This window comes from Ictidomys tridecemlineatus, chromosome 11 (genome assembly GCF_052094955.1).
Source record: "Ictidomys tridecemlineatus isolate mIctTri1 chromosome 11, mIctTri1.hap1, whole genome shotgun sequence".
Taxonomy (NCBI): Eukaryota; Metazoa; Chordata; class Mammalia; order Rodentia; family Sciuridae; genus Ictidomys; species Ictidomys tridecemlineatus.
In genome coordinates, this window is record NC_135487.1 from 32,599,866 (window position 1) to 32,621,162 (window position 21,297).

The 21,297-nt window shown below is 47.8% G+C and overlaps 1 protein-coding gene across 2 annotated transcripts in view; it reads left to right on the plus strand.

Annotated features, from left to right (window-relative positions):
- The window catches only part of Rnf220 (ring finger protein 220), a 221,510-nt gene that overhangs the window by 172,252 nt on the left and 27,961 nt on the right, over positions 1 to 21,297 (plus strand). For both annotated transcript variants that reach the window (XM_005317948.4, XM_013364122.4), the window contains exons 3-4: positions 12,072 to 12,204; positions 21,168 to 21,213. In XM_005317948.4, the coding sequence (XP_005318005.2) occupies positions 12,072 to 12,204; positions 21,168 to 21,213 (179 nt within the window). The remainder of the gene's footprint in view (positions 1 to 12,071; positions 12,205 to 21,167; positions 21,214 to 21,297) is intronic.

Genomic DNA, 21,297 nt, shown 5'->3' on the forward strand with positions numbered 1-21,297 from the left:
AAGCAGGGCCACCTAGAAAGAGAGGGGGACAGAAGGTGGGGAGGTGCCCCAAGATGGTAAAATATTGTTGAATTGTCTCTGTGGGAAAGGAAAGTCAGAGGCGACTAAGAACATGTAAAGGGATTGCTTAGTAGTGCTGAGATTGGAAACTGTGAATTTTTATTGGCATATATCTGCACGATTTTGTGATTTTCCCCAGCTGCGCTTAGCCGCCTGTGTGTCTGAGACAAAAAGAATAGCTGGAGCATGGCAAAGCCAAAGGAAGAAAAAAGGTTGAGTGTGTTGATGACAGGGTGTTGGAATGATGTGCTGCGGGGTCCAGTCTGGCGTCCATGAGTAAACGGAGGCTTGGGAGTTGAGAGGCAGGTAGAGGGAGGAATAAATATAATGGGCACAGAGTACAAAGCCGGGAGAGGGCTCGGGGAGAGAGGGAGTTCTACCACAGAGCAAGTTAGGTTGTTGACAAGATCCTCCAGGAATAAGGAGAGTGCAGGAGAAAATAGAGGAGCTGAGAAGGTCAGGGAAATGACAGGACTGAGAAAGGTGAGTGTCAAAGTCCTTGTGGAACGCAGAGAATGGTGGAAAACAGAGACGGGAATTCAGGGTGGAGACCTCCAAGAGACCACTGAGTGGAGAAGCAACAGACTGCAAGATACTGGCCTTACTTCCTGGCGTGAAGAGCATGGAGTTGGGAGAAAACTCCAAGGACAGGAAAGAAGTGGTATCTCCAGGGATAAGTCAGGGTTCAAGGAATATGAAGAGAGGAAGTAAAGGGAGTCTCCAGAACTGAGCATGAAGAGGAGGTTACTGGCGTGGTACTCATGGAAAGGTGGTAGAGAGACATCAGCTGGAGCCACCTCCAATCCTCATGTCAACAACATCACTCTGGGGACTGCCTACATCTCTAGCCTTCCTTCCCTGACTTGATGACTCTCCTGCTACTCCCCACTCCACCCCATATGCACATTCGCCATCTAATCCATCCATCTATCCCTCCTCCTCCCACACTCCCTCCCTAGTTGTCCTTCCCTGGACCCTTCCCCTGCCCTGCCCCACCCCAGCCGGCCTGAGTGAGCAGGAACCCCTGCACCTTCATTTCTCAGGTCACTGCTTGGCTAATGGGCTATTAATTTGCTCAATCGTCCCCTGTGAGGCAAACTCAATTTCTGCCAGCCAGTCGTCCCTCCCTGTCGACAGCGTGATTGATTGGAGGAACAGCTGTCACCGCCCGGCTGCCTGCTCCCTGCCTCCTTCCCTCAGAGTCTGCACCACCCCTCCTCCTCGGGCCGCCGCCCCGCGCCCACAGAGGCAGCGCACCCCTGCCACCTGCCCAAGGATCTGTCGCCAGCAATGAAAAATGACAGAAATATTTAAGGACAAATAAGGTTTCCCAACGCAATTGAAAATGATTACAGGCAGCTACAGATGGGGCCAATCTGATGCGCAGCAGCAAATCAAATCGAATTTCCTTATCGGCGTATTATTTTAGGCGTTATCTGGCACGTTGATGCAGTTATCAATTCAATTTCAGCCGCCGGGCCGCTGTTTACCGTCTCGCCTTTGCTGGGAAAAGGTAAACATGCTCAGCCCAGCAAATTAATTTCTGACTGAAGCCAGAGGCAGTAAAGGACTGCTACCCAGGACCCACGGCCTCCACCTTGGCCCTGGGCTCCAGAGGGCCAGGCCAGAGCTTGCCCAGGGAGCAGAAGCCCCACTAGCTTCCTGCCCCTGCCCCAAGCAGGATGCAGAGCTCCTAGGAGGCTGAGGTGACCGTTGTTGGCTCTTCTGCTGCTGCCAGGGAGAGGTGAAGGTCTCCCATTAATTCCCAGCTAAAAATGACAAATTCATCTTGGACGACAATTAAATGAAGTCAGTAATTGATGCTAATTGATCTCCAGATGCGAGGGCTCCCCTCAGCCTTAGCAGCACGTGGCTGTCTTGCTCACTCTCCCCACCCCGGCCCTTCTCTTCCTCTACCTCCCTCTACTGCGCTCTCAGTCCTTGCTCCTTCCCTAGAGCTCTGGCTCTTTTGACTGCACAGGTCTGTGGGAGGCAGCTGGGCTGGGCCAGCAGGCAGTGCCTGAGGCTCGACAGCTGGCTCACTGCCAGTCCAGTCCCACAGGCACTTGTCAGTGCCCGGGCTCCACCCATCTGCCTAGAAAGCAGGTAACCCTGCCCTCCTCGGCCATTCAGGATTTATTGCCCACAGCTGTGGAGGTTCCCACTTCATTTTTATAAGCCCATAGTCAGAGCCAGCAGGGGGTAAAGCACACTTGAAGTTACTTTACTTTAAACAGTACAGTCTTAGCCCTTTGGCTCCATGGCGAGGAAGGGATGGGGAGAGGGAAGTGGGTAGCATGCTGGGGAGAATATGTAGGTATATACTCAGGCCTCACATTAGTATATGCATAGGAGCTCAGGTGTGTACCAGTAGATGTGAAAAACCGCCCACTCTTTCGTGAGCACCTGTGCGTCCAGACATTTGGGATGACAACCGTGCATGTCCATATGTGGATATTTTCCTGAAGGGAGCCCTTTATTGCAGTTTGTAAAGCCTAATCCCAGGAAACGCTGGGAGGCCCCACCTACCCCACCCAACACTGGCCCGCCCAGCCCAGGAACTGTCTGGAAGTTATTAGCTCTAGGAGGAGCGGAACAAATTGTAGCTCCACAAGAGAAGAGAAGCTGTAGTTATTAGGAGAGCCAAGGTCAGGGGTGTGAAACAACTGTGTCCCAAAGCCCCACCAGCCTCTGAACCAGTTGGCTGGTGCACTTGGCTGCAGCAAAGGCTCATAGAGCCAAGGATTTAGGTTCCATGACCAGGATTCAGTGAGCTTGATTGTGCTTTGGTCCAGCACCTTTGGCCTCAGCTTGAGCCTAAGTCTGGGTCTAAACCTGCTTAGAGGCTGACCTGCAGATGTTTGCCAGTGGCCACCCAAGAACCATGTCTGGCCCCCTCTATTGCCAAAGACAAAAAAAAAAAAGCATCCATCCAAGTAGAAGTCAGAGCACCAGCCAGACTCTTGTACCTGAAGCTGAGACGAAGCCATGTGGAATGGGCAGCACCAATCTGAGTTTCTGTAGGCAGAGAGGAGGGAGAGGGAAAATGGCAAGGGCTTATGGGCATGAACTGTCACTCCTGTGTATGGGATCTGGATATGTATGTCACATATAAAGGACCTGATGCTGTGTGAAGGGGTCTATGCAACCAGATTAGGCCAGAGTCAGGGTGGGGGCAAGGAATCAGAGAAGGCCCCTGGTCAGCAAGGCAATATTGGCATTGTTGGGGTTTCAGTAAGTCAACAATTGTTTATTCATTAACTTAAGGAATATTTGATTTATGTTATTACCATTACTTTTCTCTTACTTTGAGCTATGTCCCCTGCTAGCTGCCAAGGCTACAGCCATGATCAAGTTAATTTTTGCCCTCAAGAAATTTACTATCTTAAAGAAGATAATAGACACACACAGGCAATAATAACACTTATGTGCCAAGTCAAGGGGAGTCAAGGAAGGCTTGCTAGAAGAAGGAATTCTAGGTTGAGTCCTGAAGGATGAGTAAGAGTTAGCCAGTTTGTGACAAAGGCCCCTGTCTATCCTTTCTGGTTGTTTGGCAAGCCCAAAGCAGAGACCAATAAGCCTATTTGTTTGTACTATGAATAGGACGAATGGATGGGACACTTTTAATGCTTGATATTGTTGACCTCTAGAACTGATGAAAATGTCACCTCTGTCCCTTGAATGCCAGCTGCCATCCTGGGTGTGGGCAAGAGGGAGCATAGCTGCTTTCAGGGTGTGCCTGGGCACCAGCAGATAAGTATGGGCCACAGCTAAATACACATCTCTCTCCTGCCTGCCCTACCCCCACCTCCTCGACCAGGGATGCCTATTAATCCTGACAAATGATGACTTACGAACATGTAATGCAAACTGATTCATCATACATTCAAATCCGCCGCCCCGCCCCAGCGGGAGGCCCCAGCCAGACAAGTGTATTACACGGATAATGTATTTGACGTATTAATAAAACCAGCCGCATTGCTCTGGCGCGGGGACTGGGGAATGCCAATATACGATGACAGATCACATATTGATGAAATCCAGATGTTTGGAATCATAGTCTTGGGGCCTTGTTCATATTGACTGAAGGTAAAAAATGCCGTCTGTCAGCATGTTAACTCTTCCTGCCCCATATTCAACAGAGGCACCAATCATGGTTTTCTAGATAGAAAAGGAGAAGGAAGGGAATGAGTAAGAGGGGAGAATGGATGAGTAATTAGGTGGTTTGGATGGATGATGGATGGATGGATGAAGTGAAGGGTAGAAGGGTTGTACTATAGATAGGATGAGTGGACGGGACACTTTTCATGTCTGATGTTGTTGACCTCTTAGCAGCATTTGACTCTTGGTGACAATTACACCCCCAACCCTGCCTCCTTGAAACTCTTCCTTTCTTGGCTTCAGTGACATCACTCTTTCCTTGTAATCATCTGCCCCTTGACTGTTCCTTCTTAGTCCTTGGTGACTTAAACTTCCTTCATCTGTTAATCAAGGTTCTGCTCCAGATTCTTCTTACTCTATACTCTTTCCCTAGTTGATCTCACCTTCTCTTAATTTCACTCATTTACTCATTCAATAAATATTTCTTGAGTATTTACCATATGCCAGACCTTGTTCTAATCACAAAGGATACAGTGGTAAACTTTAGTTCTTATATGTATGTAAGTGTCTCCCAAGTCTATAATCTGGCTCTGTCTCACATAATCATACCTCAGCATTTTCACATAGATATCTTAATAGTTCCTCAAACGAAATAGACCCCAAACTGAACTCATTTTCTTCCTTACTAACCCTGCTGCTTCTTCTCTTGTTTCATAAGTCAGTTAATGGTCTACCACTTAGTAGTCCCTCCAGTCAGAATCATCCTTAACTTTTCTTTTTTCTTTTCTGGTGCTGGGGATTAAGACCAGGAAAGCTCTATCACTAAGCTGCATGCATCTCCAGCCCTTTTTATTTTTCATTTTGAGACATGGTCTCACTAAGTTGCTAAGTTGGCCTCAAACTTGCAATCCTCCTACTTCAGCCTCTTGAATCTCTGGTACTAAAGCTGTGTATCACCGTGCCCAGCCATCCTTAACAACTTTCTGTCCTTTAACCCCCAACATCTAATCCACCTGCTTCTGCCCGTCCCCATCATCGTCACTCTAGAGCAATGTCACCATCATTTCTCACCTGAGTGAATGAAATACCCTCCTGAGTTTGCTTTTGCCCCTTAGACAATCAACTACTTTGCAATTAGAATAATCCTTTTAAAATAGAAGTCTGACCAGTTGAATAGAGGAAGGGCAACAAGGGGAAGGAACAGGAAAGGGGGAAAAGGAGGCACTGGGGACTGAAAGGGAGCAAATTAAATCCTATACATGTATGATTGCGTCAAATGAACCCAGCCATTTTGTATAACTATAATGCATTAATAAAAGCATTTAAAAAATTAAAATAAAATGTAAGTCTGATATGTTAATCCCCTGTTAAAACTCTCACAAAGGCTTCTGGTTATACATTAAAAAATAGTAATAGCCAAAATCATTAATGTAAATAAAAAGTCCTCCAGAGGTCTGGGGATGTAACTCAGTGATAGAGTATTTGTTTAGCAAGTGCAAGGCCCTGGGTTCAATCCCCAACACCACAAAAAAAGAAAAAAAAAATCTTTAAGTTGTGGCCTCACTATCATCATATGTCACTCACTCTGCTCCAGCCAAACTCCTTACTTGGAATCTCCCTCCTCTATACCTTCAAACATGCTGATTTCTATCTAGAACATTACTTTTCCTAGTGTAGTGCATGACTGGTTCCAACTCATCCTTCAGGCCTTTGCTTAAATATAACTTCCCTCACCTCTCAGACCAGATGATATGCTCTCATTAGCTCCATGCATTTTCCTTTTCCTAAGACCACTCTTGGGACAATCATTTACTGTTTCTATCCAAAGTTAGGTCCCAAATTCTCTGAAGACAGTTATTGTGGTTATCTTATTATCTGATATCTGTACTAGATCAGGCCCATAGTGGGTATGAGCAGACACCTATAGAAAAGTACTGAATCATGAGCTAGGTGAATGGGTCCATAGGTAAGAAGGTAGTTGGGTATTGCTCAGGTTTGGATCAGACAGACCTAGATTTAAATCTCTGCAGTTCCCTTTGTTACTGTCATTGCATTATTCTGAGCCCCATTTCCTTATTAGTAAGATAATAATTCCTACTTCACAGGACTGCCATGAGATTTAAATGAGATAAAGTATGTGCAGTATCAAACTATAGCTTAACATATAATGATACTCAGTAGTACTATTTTTATTTAACAAAAAACATATAAATAGATGGGTGAATGTACAGATGGATACATGGACTCACAAACCAATAAACAGATTCATGGGTATGAGTGCATACGAGAAGGAATTCCACAGAGGCCAGGGAGCCAGGACCAGAGTATCTATTGAATGGTAGATATATCTACCATATATCTATATATAGATATATTTATAGCCTGAGTATAGCCAGGAAGAAGGCTGGATACAGGACACAGCCAGGTGTCAGGATGGGACAGATGCAGGCATAAACCACAAATCTGTGCTAGTGAAACTCTGTTGAATTCTGCTTGAAGTTCTGTTTTGACTTGTCACTAAAAAATGAAAGTCCTTCTACTAGAGGTAGGGAGGGGAAGGGCAGGACCTACACATGTATACACATAAAGATGCACATATACCTACCTATATGCATACTCTTAAAAGTCCTAGCCTCCATTGCCATCTAACATTAGGATTACCTTCACCTTCATTTTAATGGTCCCCATACCTAGTCAGACACCAGGCAGTCAAGTCATGCCCTTTGTGGCCTGCAGAGAAGAGATAGTAGAGATGGAAATTACTGCTTAGACAAGCAGAGACATAAGAATAGAACCACCAGACAACAGAAGTGGGACAAAAGCAAAAGGCCAAGCCAGAGAGGCAATCACATGGTGGGGAGCTGCAAGGCCGGATGTGGGTTATTGATCTAGGAGGAGAAGGCTTTTCTTTGAATGAGACCTTCACCCTCCAGGTGTCCAGGACTCACTGAAGAAGATGGCAGGGAAGGAGCAGCATGTGTGGGGCCCAGTTACCTGTTCCCAATGGTCAGCAATTCCCAACAGAGGGGGGCAGCAGAGGGCTAATCTAGACCCCCACATACCTGAGGCCTTGTTGCAAAACTTGGACAGATGGATAGACTGGAGCCTGGCCCAGGCTGCTAGAGGGCTGCCCTGGCTTGTCTTCTTCTCTCTACTCAGTCAGTCCCCCTTCACCTTTTACAGACAGCCGATTCCTGGTGGAGCCTTATTGGGACCTGGTGGGATAGGTAGTCTAGCAGCTCCGCAAGCCTCCCCTGGAGGTCACTCTGACTAGGGAGCCATCAACCAGGACCTGACTGTCCTGACACCCTGGCCGGGCTCCCTCCCTGCTCTCTGAGACAGTGCCCTGTGTAAGGCTGAGGACAGGGTCAGACTCCTCCCCGCCCTCCTCCTGCTTTGGAGATACCTAGGCAGGCAGGCAGGGAAGTGGAGGTGGCAGGCCCTACAGCGGCAGGGGTGGTGGGAGGGAGGCGCGGTAATGAATGTGGACGGGAGGCGGAATGAGCGATCCATCTTTGCATGGGAGGGGAGGGGGCTGCGGGCGTTCCCCCCACACACTCACACACTCAATCAGGCGCTGTCAGACCTCCGGCCGCCTGGCATTTTGGTGAAGAATCTCTCAGCTAAAAATTGTTGTCAGTCCCATTTCCTCGTTATCAGTGCAAGGGCTGAGGCAGCGCCCGGGGATTAGCAGGAGCGGCGAGCGCCCGCGCCCGCCATCCACTGCCGATAACACTGGGCCTCCCGCCTCACCTCCCCCATTCATCATCTTTAGCACTGACAGCCCGACCCAGTCCCTGTCCCCATCCCCTCCACGGCTCCCTACTGTGCGGCTCAGCCTGGCTCCTGACCTCTCCAGGGAACTAGGCCTCCTGGAGAGAGACAAGATTCAACCTAGGCCTATGTGAACTAGACCCACCTGTGGCAAAAGGCCTTGCCCAACAGTTGGGGGAGTTGTCAAGGGCAGCACCAGGAATGTTCAAGGACAGGATGCTTGCTGACAGTCTGCCTCCTGTAGGCTCTGGCGGCTACCTGTGATACTGACAACAGAGTTGGAGAAGGAATTTCTGGACAGGATGGGTAGCTGGACTAAGGATTTCTGGGGGTATCTTTAATCTGAGATGGACTTCCAGATTCTGGGAACTGTGGAAAGGAAGAGCCAGAGGATGCCTCCACCCAAGCCTATGAAGAGTAGAGGGTTGAGGGCTTCATTCCCACCCCAGCAAGACCACAGCCCCCTCCTCTTGGCCATCCCCAGCGGTTTTATGGCCCATTTTATGGCCACTGTAATGGCCCAGGTCAAAAGCTTCAGGGAGCTGTATTCTGGGAATTATGCAAACGAGGAGCAGGCCCAGGGCCAGAGTATGGATTTTGTCATTAAACCTGGGCAGGCCATGTCGTTAATGCAGTAAAATCCACGTCATGACCACAGGTCTCAATATAAAATTATAGGGAACACAGCGGGGGAGGGGAAGCAGGGGGCCGTGGCCATGCTGACACCTGCCACTCTAACCCCTGAGAAAATGGAGGTGGGATGGAGGGCACAGACTATAGGATTCTTCCGCTGATCCCTGTCAGTATTATTCCTGAAGCTGGAAGCCAAGAAGGCCCATTGTCCCCACAGGAAAACTGAGGCCAAGCTCAGAAAAGCAGACTGTCTAGTGATAGCAAAGCAAATGAAATGAGAACAGGTATTTGGGAATGCTGATGCCTGGCCTCCAAACATGGGAAGAGGAATCTGAGCCCCAGGAAGCCCTAAGAGTCAAACTTGGTATCTAGGAAAAAAGGGCCTGAACCCCTGAAGTTTCCACCTCAGCTCAGACCATATATCCTGGATCCTCCTTTTACCATCCTTCTCTCTCACCATTTCTCCTTTTAAACCTCAGACCCTGCTGCAATGAGCTGTTCCAACAACCTGGTCAACTTTCCCTTACTTATCCTTCATGCCACCCCTTAAGCATCACCTTTGCCTTCATTCCTACCAACCCTCCCTCTGGCCACCTGCCCTTCCACAGCATCCCTCATCGTTCCTGCTTTCCCACTAATAGGTGATCTCCTAGAGGCTAAGAATGTGTTTTACTTATCTCTGAACTCCAGTCTCCCCAATGCCTGACATAAAATGGTTAAACATTTGCTGAACTAATAAATAAATGAAGCCATGGAATCAAAAGCCAAGTTCAGCAATCCCTGTCCAGTTCTAAGCCTCAATTTCCCCATCTGTAGAATAAAGATAATAGCTGAGAGAATTCCTAAGGCTTCACTCATCTCTGAGAGTCTCTGACTGAATGAAACAAGGAACAGAACTGAGACTAGAATCCTCATTTCCCACCTCTCACCGGGGCCACACCTACTTCCTTTACTCAGAGCTGCACTCCAGCTGTCCCCTGAACACTTGAGGCCCAGCCACCAAAGCACAGGACAGTAGGATCTGTTCCCCTCTTCAGAGACCTAGCCATGCAGGCTGGGCCACACCTATACCACCCTGACATACATAAAGCCTCCACAGCTAACATCCTAGCTCTGCAAACATTATCTGACTTCTAGGACACTCTGATGGTTATTCCTTCCCTTCCTCTTCCTTTCTTTTGCTTCATCACTGAACATCTAGTTTATGCACGGCCTGCTATAAATTGTCTGTAAGTATACAAATGGATATGAAATGGTTCCTGTCTACAAGGAAATTACAACTTACTCATTTATTCATTCATTTGCTCCCATTCCCTGCCTGGTATACTTCTAAGCTGCAACTTAAATTTCATTTCTTTGGTTAAGCCTTCTCTCTGTTTCCACTCCCCGAAACACACTCAGAATGAATTGCTCCTTCCTTTGAGCCCTCATATGACTCTCCCTGGGCCTCTAGAGAAGTTATATTCCTGCTCAGAGTGCGTCAAAGGGAGGTAGGTTCTTGCGCTCAGTCTGAACTTATACTCAAGTATAAGATTGCTAGATTTAGCAAATAAAAATATAGGAAAGAAATCTAGAGGTAAATTTGATTTTAGAAAAACAAGAAATAGTTTTTAGGATAAATATGTCCCATGCAATATTTGGGACATCCTCATACTTCAAAATCATTTGTTGCTTATATGAAGTCAAATTTCACTGGGCATCCTGTATTTAACCTGCCAACCCTACCCAGGTGACCATCTTGCTCATCATTGGCATGATTTTTATCTTCCCAAACTGATTTTGAACCTCTCCAGGTACCAATAGGAAGAAGCAGCAAGGAGGAAGAACTGGGGTCAAGCTAAAGAAATCCTTCTAAGACTGGGCAAGGTGATATGTACCTGTAATCCCAGCTACTTGAGAGGCTAAGGCAAGCGAATCACAAATTCCAGGCAAATTATCAAGACCCTGTCTCAAAATAAAGGGCTGGGGAGTTAGCTCAGTGGTAGTGTACTTGCCTGGCATGTACAAGGCTCTGAGTGTCTTCCCCATTGTTAAAAGGGAAAAAAAAAAGTCCTTCCTACAGCTATCCATGGATAGCTAGAGATGTTTCTAGCTCCTCAATCCTCATGCTTGTAAGCAGAGGCTGAGAAAACACTGGATGGGTTTAGACATCCCAAGAGAGGTAAACTAAGCAAACAGAGGGCTCTTTCCTAGCTTAGTTTATTCTGGATATTGTTAGTAACCAAGCAGGAATAGAGTTCAGGCTCCCAGGTAGCTCCCAATATACTCTTATACTGGGAATATACACAACTTAAAGGATATTTTGGAGACGAAAACTCAGAATCAGTGAGACCTACAGAGGCCAATGAAGTTGTCCAAGGAAGAAATAGTGAGACCTGAATGGGGAGACTATAGATTCCAGGAATATTAAAGTAGACTGGTCAGGACTTGGTAGTTAAGTGTGCAAGAGGTGGAAAGGCAAGAGAAGAAGTGGATGGTGAGGCTATTACTGGCTTGGGTGAGTAGATTAATGAAGGTATCATTTACGGTGATGGGCTCTGCTAAAGGAAGAGTAGGTTTGCAAGGAATGAAGAAGTTGAAGAACTCAATTTGAATTGTTGAGTTTCAGATATTTCTGGAACATTCAGGCATTAATGTTCGTTATATATTTGGATATAGGGGTCTGGAGGGATCTGGGGTAGAAACACAGAATATGCAGTCAATAGGACATGGGTAGGAATTATAGCTATAGAATAAACTATATCATTCAGCACGCAGAATGAGGAGAGCAAAAGTTAAGGACAGAATCTTTGGGAAAAGTAAAAAAAAAAAAATGAGAGAATGCTGCTCTGGAAATCACCTAGACTCTGTTGGTCTTTCCTACTTGACTGCAAGGTCCTCAAGGGCAGGGACTAGATCTGATTCCATTCTAGGATGACACTGTTCTGCACATGTCTATTTTGGAGTGAGTATGAGGGAATAGTTGTTGAATGACTGCAGAAACCATTCTCCTTTCTCCCTCTCTTGTCTTTCTTCTCCAGATCTGATAACTGTGAAATCAATGAGGAAAGGAGAAAGTCAGGGAACCTCTAGATGTTCTGGGTGATGGTATGATTAAACATGTGTGAAATGGAGTGATCAAGTTTGATTGCACAGAGCATTGTGTCCCAATAGACTTCCAAGAGGGGCAGCTAGCTGAGGAGGCACAGCATCTGGAACCCCAAAATGAGTGATGTTTGTGGGCTCTCAGACCCTCCGACTCACCATTCTTCTAGATCAAGAAGCCTAGGAGGAGCTGGGGTTGTGGCTCAGTGGTATAGCGCTTGTCTAGCATGTGTGAGGCACTGGGTTCGATTCGTAGCACCACATATAAGCAAATAAATAAGCAAAGTTCCATCAATAACTAATAAAAAATACTTTAAAAAGAAGAAGAAGAAGAAGCCCTAGGGGGGTGGTAGCCAATATGGCTGAGTTTTCCTACAGGGACTGGAACAGCTAATGCATGTCTATCCTTCCCCTGCCAGGTAAGAAGAAAGCAGCAGCATTGTTTGACAGCCAGGCCCCGATCTGCCCCATCTGCCAGGTCCTGCTGAGGCCCAGCGAGTTACAAGAACATATGGAACAAGAACTGGAGCAGCTGGCCCAGCTGCCCACCAGGTAAGTCCCCTGTGGGGAGCCTGCACACTGGAGGATTTCACTGAAGCTCCAGCTACCAGGTTTCAGGAACAGCCACCTGGCCACACCCCAGCCTCTAGGGAGAAGCCAGGATCCTGCTGTCATTCTCCACCACTCAGCTTTCAATCCTCAGATCCTCCAGCTGAATGGTACTGGAGAGTAGGAGGAGAGTGACCCCTTGGGCCCCAGCCTCAAAGATAAGAAGAGGAGTTGGAAAGGAGTGAGTCACTGCCCTAGGCCTAATACTGCCATAGTTACTGCCCCAGGCTTACTATTGCCATGTAAGGCTTCGGGGCAGAATAAAGAAGCTGGTATGAGACCTGGCAGCCCCATCAGAAGTTCAGCCTGGTTCTGCCTTCCAGGCGAGTGAGCAGTACCATCTCCATCAATCTCAAGGACTGAGAGGTAACAATCTTGAGAATGTGCTCAGGTGTGTTCCCACCCCACAGACAGGAGGCTGAACCTCCTCAAGGACCCTGAGGAAGAGCTGGACCCTGAGGGGAGCAGAGGAGAGGTATAAAAACTTATCTCAAATCTTAGCAATATAAAGCAGCTATTCCATTATGCTTGTGTAATCTGTGGGGTCAGGAATTCAGACAGGGCACAGAGGGGATAGTGTCTGCTCCAGAGGTCCAGGGAAAAATTCAGTGGCTGGGAGCTGGGATCATCTGGAGGTTGATGCTGGCTATCAGCTGCGACCTCAAATGGCACTGGGACCAAAGCACCTACACATGACTTTCCCATGTGGCCTGGCCTTTCTCAGCTTAATAACCTTGGGATAGGTAGATTTTTAGGACTCCAAAAGCAAATGTCCCAGCCAATGAGATGGAAGCTAAATCACCTTTTATAACCTAGCCTCAGAAGTCATTTAATGTCACTTCCACTGTACTCTATTGATGAAGGCAGTATTAGCCCACCTAGATGCAAGGAAAAAGGAAAAGTGCCCCTTTTGATGGGAGGAGTGGCAAGGTCATATCGTGGAAGAGAACAGGGGGTTCTCCCTATCCCACCGCTTTTTGTTTAGTTCAAGTCATCAAACCTGAATGATCTGCTTTCCTTCTACTCTCCCACCTAACCTCCCATGCAGGGTGCAAAAGATCCAAAATGGTCCCTGTCCTGGGAAGCTCAGAATATGAGAATACAGAGTCAGGCACTACAAACCCCAAGGCAAAGAAGCTGCTATATGGGAAAAGCTGGAGTTGTGGGGGTATTATGGAGGCACCGAACCCAGCACAAAGTAAAGGAGGCTTCCTGAAGGAGGAGGCTGTGTGTGTGTGTGTGTGTGTGTGTGTGTGTGTGTGTGTGTGTGTAGGTACAAGGGATTGAATCCAGAGGTGTTCTACCACTGAAGTACATCCCCAGCCCTTTTTATATTGAGACAAGCTCCCACTAAGTTACCCTTGCTGGCCTCAAACTTGTAATCCTCTTGCCTGAGTCTCCCTAGTAGCTGGGATTACAAGCATGTGCCACTGTGCACAGCTCTGAGGGAAGAACACTGAAGGAAGAAGTAGTAGTTGTCAATTTCTATGTTACAAATTATCCCCAAATCTAGTGGCTTAAAACATTTATAATCTCAGTTTCTGTAGATCATCAATTCTAGTGCACCTTAGCTGAGTGGTTGTGGGTAGTTGTGGCTGCTGGTTTCATGAGGTGTCTCATGAGGTTACAGTCTCAAGATGTTAATCAAGGCTGTGGTCATCTGAAAATCTGACTGGGATGGTAGGATCTGTTTCTAACATGGCGGACTCACATGGTTGTTGGCAGGACACCTCAGTTCCTTGACATGTAGGTCTCTCTGAGGGATGCTTGAGTTTCCCTCTGACATGGCAGTTGAATTCCACAAACATGTGATCCAAGGGAAGCCACAATGCCTTTCATAGCCTAGGAATTCACACACTATCGCTTCCCCTATATGCTATTCTATTCAATAGAAGCAGGTCACCAAGCCCAGTCCCTCAAGGGAGGAAAATTAAGCTCTATAAGCTCTGCTTCTTGAAAGGAGGAGTATCAAAAGAGTTTGTGGGCATACTTTAAAACCCCCAAAGAAGACTACTACTAATAATAATCCTTATTGAACATTCACTATGTGCCAACTACTTTACATTGCCTTAATTTATTTAATCTTCACAGCAACCCTTTGGGGTAAGTGGTACAGTTGTATGTTACTTAATGATGGGGCTATGTTCTAAGAAATGTGTCCTTATGCTATTTTTGTCATGCAAACATCATAAAATGCACTTACAGGACTAAGTGGCTACAATATCACTAGGTGACATAATATGTGATCACTGCCACACATGCAGTGGGTCATTGACCAAAACATCATTATGTGGTACGTAACTCTAATTATTACCCATTTTACAGATGAGGAAACAGAAAGGTTAAGTGACTTCACTAACATTGCACAGTTAATAAGTGGTAAAGATAGAATTCAAACTCAAGAAATCTGACTCCGGTGCCCCTGCTCTTAATGCCACCTCCCCCAAACACTTACACATCCAAGACTGACCTGCCAGGGGTAGAAAGTGAAAGAAACATCCTGCTGCTGAGTGCCATACCTCGATGTCCAGGAAGAGCTGTGTGTAATTTGCTCTCAATGGAGGATGTCTCAGGAAACGGAAAACAGAGTCAGAGATGGAGGGACCTGTAGAGTCTGGTAAAGGCAGTGTACCCTTGAGGGTCTGGAGAATGAGAACTCTCTTTCTGCCTCCTCATTGGGACCCACACACACACACTCACCTGTACTGCCCAGGCCATCCCTAAATGCCCAAAGCCTTCCTTGTTCGACTTCCATCCAGGACCTTGCACAATCCCTCATCCCCCACGCCTTCCCAGGAGCATCCCCTTTCTGCACACCCTTAACCCCTGTACCTTTCCCCACCCCGCATCTGCTTCCTGCCCCTCTGGCTGTGTCTTGCGTCCCCAGCATCTGTCCCCTCACGTCCGGGTCCTGCCCAGCACCCCCTTCGCCCACGCCGCCCTCCACACGTGCACGCCCTGTGCCCCCGGCACGCCCCCCTCCCCACCAGCGGGTGTCTGACAGCCGGACAGCGGGATCTGCACAGCAAGTGAAATTCCCGTCGGATCGATAAAGCCGAAGCGCTGGCGGCGACGGGTCGATGGTTTTATCTGTCTCGGCCCCGCCGCGCCCGGCGTGCTGACAGTCGGACCGGCCGGCAAAGGCGTTCAAGGGCAGCCGCGCCCGCCGCCCCCTCCCCTCTCCTCGCCCGCGCTCCCCTCCCTGCGGCCGCTGCGCCCACTGGACTGCAGGCTGGACCGGCCCGCCGCCGCCCTCGTGATTTATCTGGATTTTTAATTGGAAAAAATTTGCGAATTAATTGATTTCAGGAACTTGCCAATTAACATTGTAATTGGGTGCGTGATAAATTCCCAAGGAGCGTGTCAGCTCCCTCCGGGCTGACGGGCCGCGTGCGTGCGCGGGGCGGGGCGGGTGGCGCGGAGGGAGCCCCAGCCTCGGCTGTCCTTGCCCCGCCCCTGCCAGCTCTCCAGAGGACAGAAGGAGAGCAAAGGAGGCTGGGAAAAGATGAGACACCAAGGCCTCTGACACATGTGCCCTCCTTTCTTCTTCTCAACATCGGCATCCGGCAGAGAGTGGCCATTTCACAGATGGAGAAACTGAGTCCCATAAGAGGGCCGAGCCCAACCGCGGGCATTCGCCATCTACAGCCTGTGACCAAGGCCTTCTCCCCAGCTCTCCAATTCTCTCTTGTTTTTCCCCTTGTTCCTTCTCCCAGCTGCTCCTCTCTCTTCTTACCCCTGATAGCCCTTGCCTTCTGCTTTCCAACTGACGCCTTCCCTGTCTCACCCTGCCTTGTCTCCTTTGCCTCTGGGAACTTTCTTTAGACTGGCCCACTCCTGAATCTTTGGATGCTGCTGCCAGGGTGCCCTGCATCAACCTGGGTGAGTGCCTCTCTCCCACGTGGCTCTGCTTGAGTGGCTCTCCAGTTGGGTCTGTTCTGCCATCAGTTCTGTCAACCCAACAGCACAAAGCAGGCTTCTTTGGCAACCAGATGTTATTTTGGTCACATCCAGGGGCCCACAGGAAAATCAGAGAACTTACCCTTCACAAACACAGGCACAACACATAGGTGTGCACATAAATCTCATTTCCACATACATAAATGTGCTCACACAACCTTGAAAGAACCACCTTCCCAAAGATGCACATTCCCACAGGTACATGGCCAGCCAGACCCTCCCAGAAAAAGTAGTCAGAACTTCCTTTGGCACAGCACATAGACTTTTCAAAACATTTTCACATCTGAGATCAGAGACAATGCTCACACACTGACCTCACCCGTCTTTCCTCAGTCCTGCACAAGGGCTCCTTTAGACCCCAGGATTTAGCAGACAGAACAAGGACAATGTTCGGTTGAGGACAGATTCCATGCTGGAAGGAGTCTAAACGTAGTAGCAGTAATGAGAATATTTGTGAGCCAGGAGGAAGCTCTCTCAGATCAAGATGGGCTGCAGAAGAAATGCTCTGGAAGCCAGTAGCATGTATGGACTGGGGGCAGAAGCAGGGAGGCAAATGAGGAGGTTGGGCCAGGTGCAGAGGATGCTTGATGAGCCTGCCCTAGGACAATGGCAATAGTGGTGGCAATGCAGGAGAAGGATGGTGAGACACCTGGAGGACGAAGAAGTCAGAAGACTTAACTGGGGTACTTACTTGGAGAAAACTTTCTGACCTGGTTGATTGAGAGGGTGGTGGTAGCAGAGAAACAAGTGACTGAAGAGAGGAGGAAGCAACAGGCAGAGTTCTGGGCAAGCTGAGCTTAAGACACCTCTGGGGTGGTGATAGGGTAGGAACTGCATGTGTACAGAGACAAGCGGGAACATAGATGGGAGCTGAAGATGGACGAGCAGGTCCCAGACCTCTCTGTGGCCCTCAGGCAGGAGTTTCCACCCAGAGGAAAGAAACAGCCTTAGTCATGACAAGATTGCACAAAGCTGAAGGTGCAGGTTGGCTTCTTGGGGCCTGAGCTCAGAGATCTTCTCTCGGAGGCCTCTAGAGTCACTGTGAGAGCTGGCCTCTGGGCTGGAGAACTACCTCTTTGGGCAGAGCTGTAAGAGAACTGAAATAAGCCAATGGAGGCTGGGTGACTCTGGAGGAGAGGCGGGCTATAGAGATGGCAGTGCCCTCACCCCCACTTAAGCCTTATTTAAGGCCGGCCTCGGTGTTTGGTTGGGTAATGAACTAGATAAACAATTCCCCAAATAGATTAAAACGAAGTGTAACTTACAAAGGCGGCTGGTGATGATGGTTTATTCCCGGGCAGTGCACCATTTCTTTATTTCCAAGGATAATTCAGTGTAAATCACCTTAATTAAAAGTGTCAGCCCAGCCCATGAATATTGTACTTAGGAACGCATTTCCTGGGTCCCAGTTATAATTTAAAACCCATGGATCACTAGGCAGCGAGTGGCTGAGCAAGGGAGGAAATCGTTGAGGGCGGGCTGTGGAAACAGGGAGGGACAGAAGGCAGAGCTGATGGACTGGGCGGGAGCTGGGCTGCCAACAGCTCCCAGAGCACAGAGCTCTCTTTCCAAGGCAGGCCCCTCACCAGACTCCTCAGTCTCTGGGAGACCAAACAAACTTGGAGGTGATGGGGTTGATGGAGGAAAGGTAGGGAGGGGCCCTTGCTCAGAGCAAGGGAAAGAATAGGAGCTGGTATCAGCTCCACGCAAGGAAAGGAAAGAGCATTGCTAGGAAAAGATCCAGAACATGAACTTGACCAAGTAAGAGGCTGGACATCCTGACCCTGAATGGCCCAAATCTATTTATCAGCAAAGTGAAGCCCAGGGTCAGTAAGACCATCCCCAAAGTGACACAGCAAGCAGAGGAGAAAAAAACTCAGAGTTCTGCAAATAAGCCTGAGCCCTGCATATCCTTAGAAAGATGATGTGGGCAATTAAAAAATGAGCACTCTGGGGGGCTGGGGTTGTGGCTCAGCAGTAGAGCGCCCGCCTAGCACACAAGAGGCACTACGTTCGGTCCTCAGCACCACATAAAAATAAATGAATAAATAAAATAAAGGTATTGAGTCCAACTACAACTAAAATATATATATATAAATGAGCACTCTGGGCCAGGGTTGTAGCTCAGTGGTAGAGCACTTGCCTAGCATGTGTGAAACATTGGGTTTGATTCTCAGCACCGCATATAAGTGAACAAATTCAAAAATAATAATAAAGACCCATCAACAACTAAATATATATAAATGAACACTTTGTGTGAGCATGGAGGCTATAGTCCCAGCTACTTGGAAGGCTGAGGCAGCAGGATCTCAGGAGCTCAGGAACTCAGGGCCAGCCTAGGCAATGTAACAAGACTCCTCCTTCCCTGTCTCAAAAAATAAATAAAATAAAAACCAACACTTCAGATTTGGTCAGATACAAACTCAAATCCAAAACCCTTCACAGACTGTGAACACAAAGTTGTCACAGAACTCATTAGTCAACTTTGTAAAGTTTTTGTGAAGATTCAGTGAGATAAGACATTTAAAGCCTGTGTCTTAGGCAGGCACAGTGTTGCACACCTGAAATCCAGCAACTCAGGAGACTAAAGTAGGAAGACCACAAGTTTGAGGCCAGTCTGGGTAACTTAGTGAGGCTTTGTCTCAATAAAAGGAGTGATGTAGCTCTGGGGTAAAGCACTCCTGGGTTCAATCCCCAGTATTTGTGGAGGTGCAGGGAAGCCTGTAACTATGATATATAGTGGGTGTACAATAATTGTTCATTCTTTCCTTTTCTGTTCTTACTTGATCCAACTAGATACTACTTATATCCCAGTTGGGGATAGGGCCTGGTAAACAAACTGTATACATTAGATGCCTCACTATGTAGGCAGAAAGGTGATATTAGTACTTGCTTACTGAGTGAATTGAAGAGTACAGTAATGATAAAAGTCATGAATTCACCAACAAGTTGCTCCTCGAGAGTAGCTCAGTTTCCCCTCTATATCTCTGATGCCTAGATCAAGGCCTAAAATGGATGGGAATGAAAGGTAATTGAATGGGGCCTTTTCTGTCTGTCCTTCTTAGTCTATGATGCCCCCTCTGTGTGATCTGACTGGTAGATAGCTCTTTCTTACACTCAGACCTTGGTTTTACCCTGTTGCTGAGCCAAGGGCCTCTGCACTGTGGTGTATGTGTGTTTGTATGTATGCCCATATGTGTGTACCTCTGGAGATGACTGTGCATCTTGGTTTGTGTCAGTGCCTGTGGATGTCTTACCTGTGCAGTTTATGTGGACCTGTGTGCATGAGCAGATTTTCCTCGCATTGAATTTGTCTTTATGGCCACATCTCTGGAATTATGACCCTGCAACCCTGTGTAGTATGCACTCTCTAGGTGTAACTGCATGTGTATATGTGCCTATTGGCAGCATTATAGTCTGTGGATATGTGTGTCCCAACCTCAGCACTATTGACATTTTGGGTCAGATAAGTATGTATCGTGAGGAGCTGTCCATGATACTGTAGGATGTTTAGCTTCTTCTACCCACTAGATGCCAGTAGTAATCCCCCCTCCCCGCCCAAGTTTCAACAATCAAAACTATCTCCAGGGACTGGGGGTTTAATTCAATAGTAGAGCATTTGCCTGGCATATGTAAGACCCTAGATTTTATGCCCAGCACTGCAATACACACACACACAGAAATACTCCCTGGACTGGCATACAGCCCTCCCCACCATTGAGGTCACTACTTTATCCAAATCTGCACATTGGGTGTGTCTAAGTCTGACCCTGTGGATGTCTAAGCACATCTGTTGGTGTTTCCTATGTTTTTTTGTTTGTTTGTTTTTTGGGGTTTTTTAAGCCATCCTGGGGTATTGAGGATTGAACCCAGGGCCTTGTGCATACTAGCCAAGCTCTTGTGGGTATTCCCTAGGTAAACAGACTTAGTATATTCATATACATCTCACATATTCTGCATTGGATGTGTGTATATCTTTTGTGCCTTCTGAATGTTTCCATGGATGAGCTCCACATGTATGTGTGTCTATGTGGAGACCCTATAAAAATGGGCTGCATCTGCCTTCGTACATGTATTGGCCAGCACCTCTGTATACATGTATTTGTGTGTGTGTGTGTGTGTGTGTGTGTGTGCACTCAAGCAAATGTGTGAGCACAGATGTGGTGAGCATAGCGAGGGCAGCAGGCAGGGAGGGACAGGAACAGGGATATTAATGTTTCTGAAGTGGATCTGATTTGATACGTCTTGTTCCATTGTCAGCATCTGTTTAGCGGGGATTTGTAATACTTTGTGGCTCTGGATCACTCATGCTTAGCGCGGGATGTGGCCTTGCATACCAATTTTGTTATTAAACACAGTCCTCGCCTCCCCCACAGCCCATCCATCACCTCCCGCCCCGGCCCCCGCCTGCTCTGAGCTGCCCACCATATTTCAGGGCCCAGCTCCCGCCCGCCTGCCGCGCCCGATGCCGGAGGGCCTGGGGCTGACAAATTGAATCAGGGGGAGATCATTCCTGGCCTAACACAGTTTGCAGCGTGTTGGAGGGAGAATTGACAAGAGCCATGTCAGCTTCATCACCCCAATCCCATAGGAGATAAGAACAGGCTGGGGACAGGGCGTTGGGAAAGAAAGGAAACCTCCTAGGCAGGCAGAATTTTTAGGGCTAATCCCAGGAGTCAGGTAAAGTTCCTTTCCTCAGATCCACTGAGGAGTCTCCCATGCCTTGTATGCGTATCTCTCTACCAGTGATCAGCATGGCCCTTGGTCCCGGATAAAGGCTGATAAGGTAGGCCAGGCCACTGTGTAGAATAGGTTGCATGGTACTTGGCTAAGCTGGCTGGGTAAGGCTGGCTATACCATCTCTCTTAGGTTCTTCTTGGTACTTTAGTTTTACATACCCCGGGCAGCAGGTATAACGATCAACCTGTTTTCTTCTTTCTTGGCAGCAAGAATTCCCTTCTGAAGGATGCCATGGCTCCAGGCACCCCCAAGGTAGGTGGTCAATTATGTTTTCCTCCTGTCCATCCCGACCTAATTCTACCCAGATCTGGTTCTTCCTGAGAGAAAGGAGCTCCT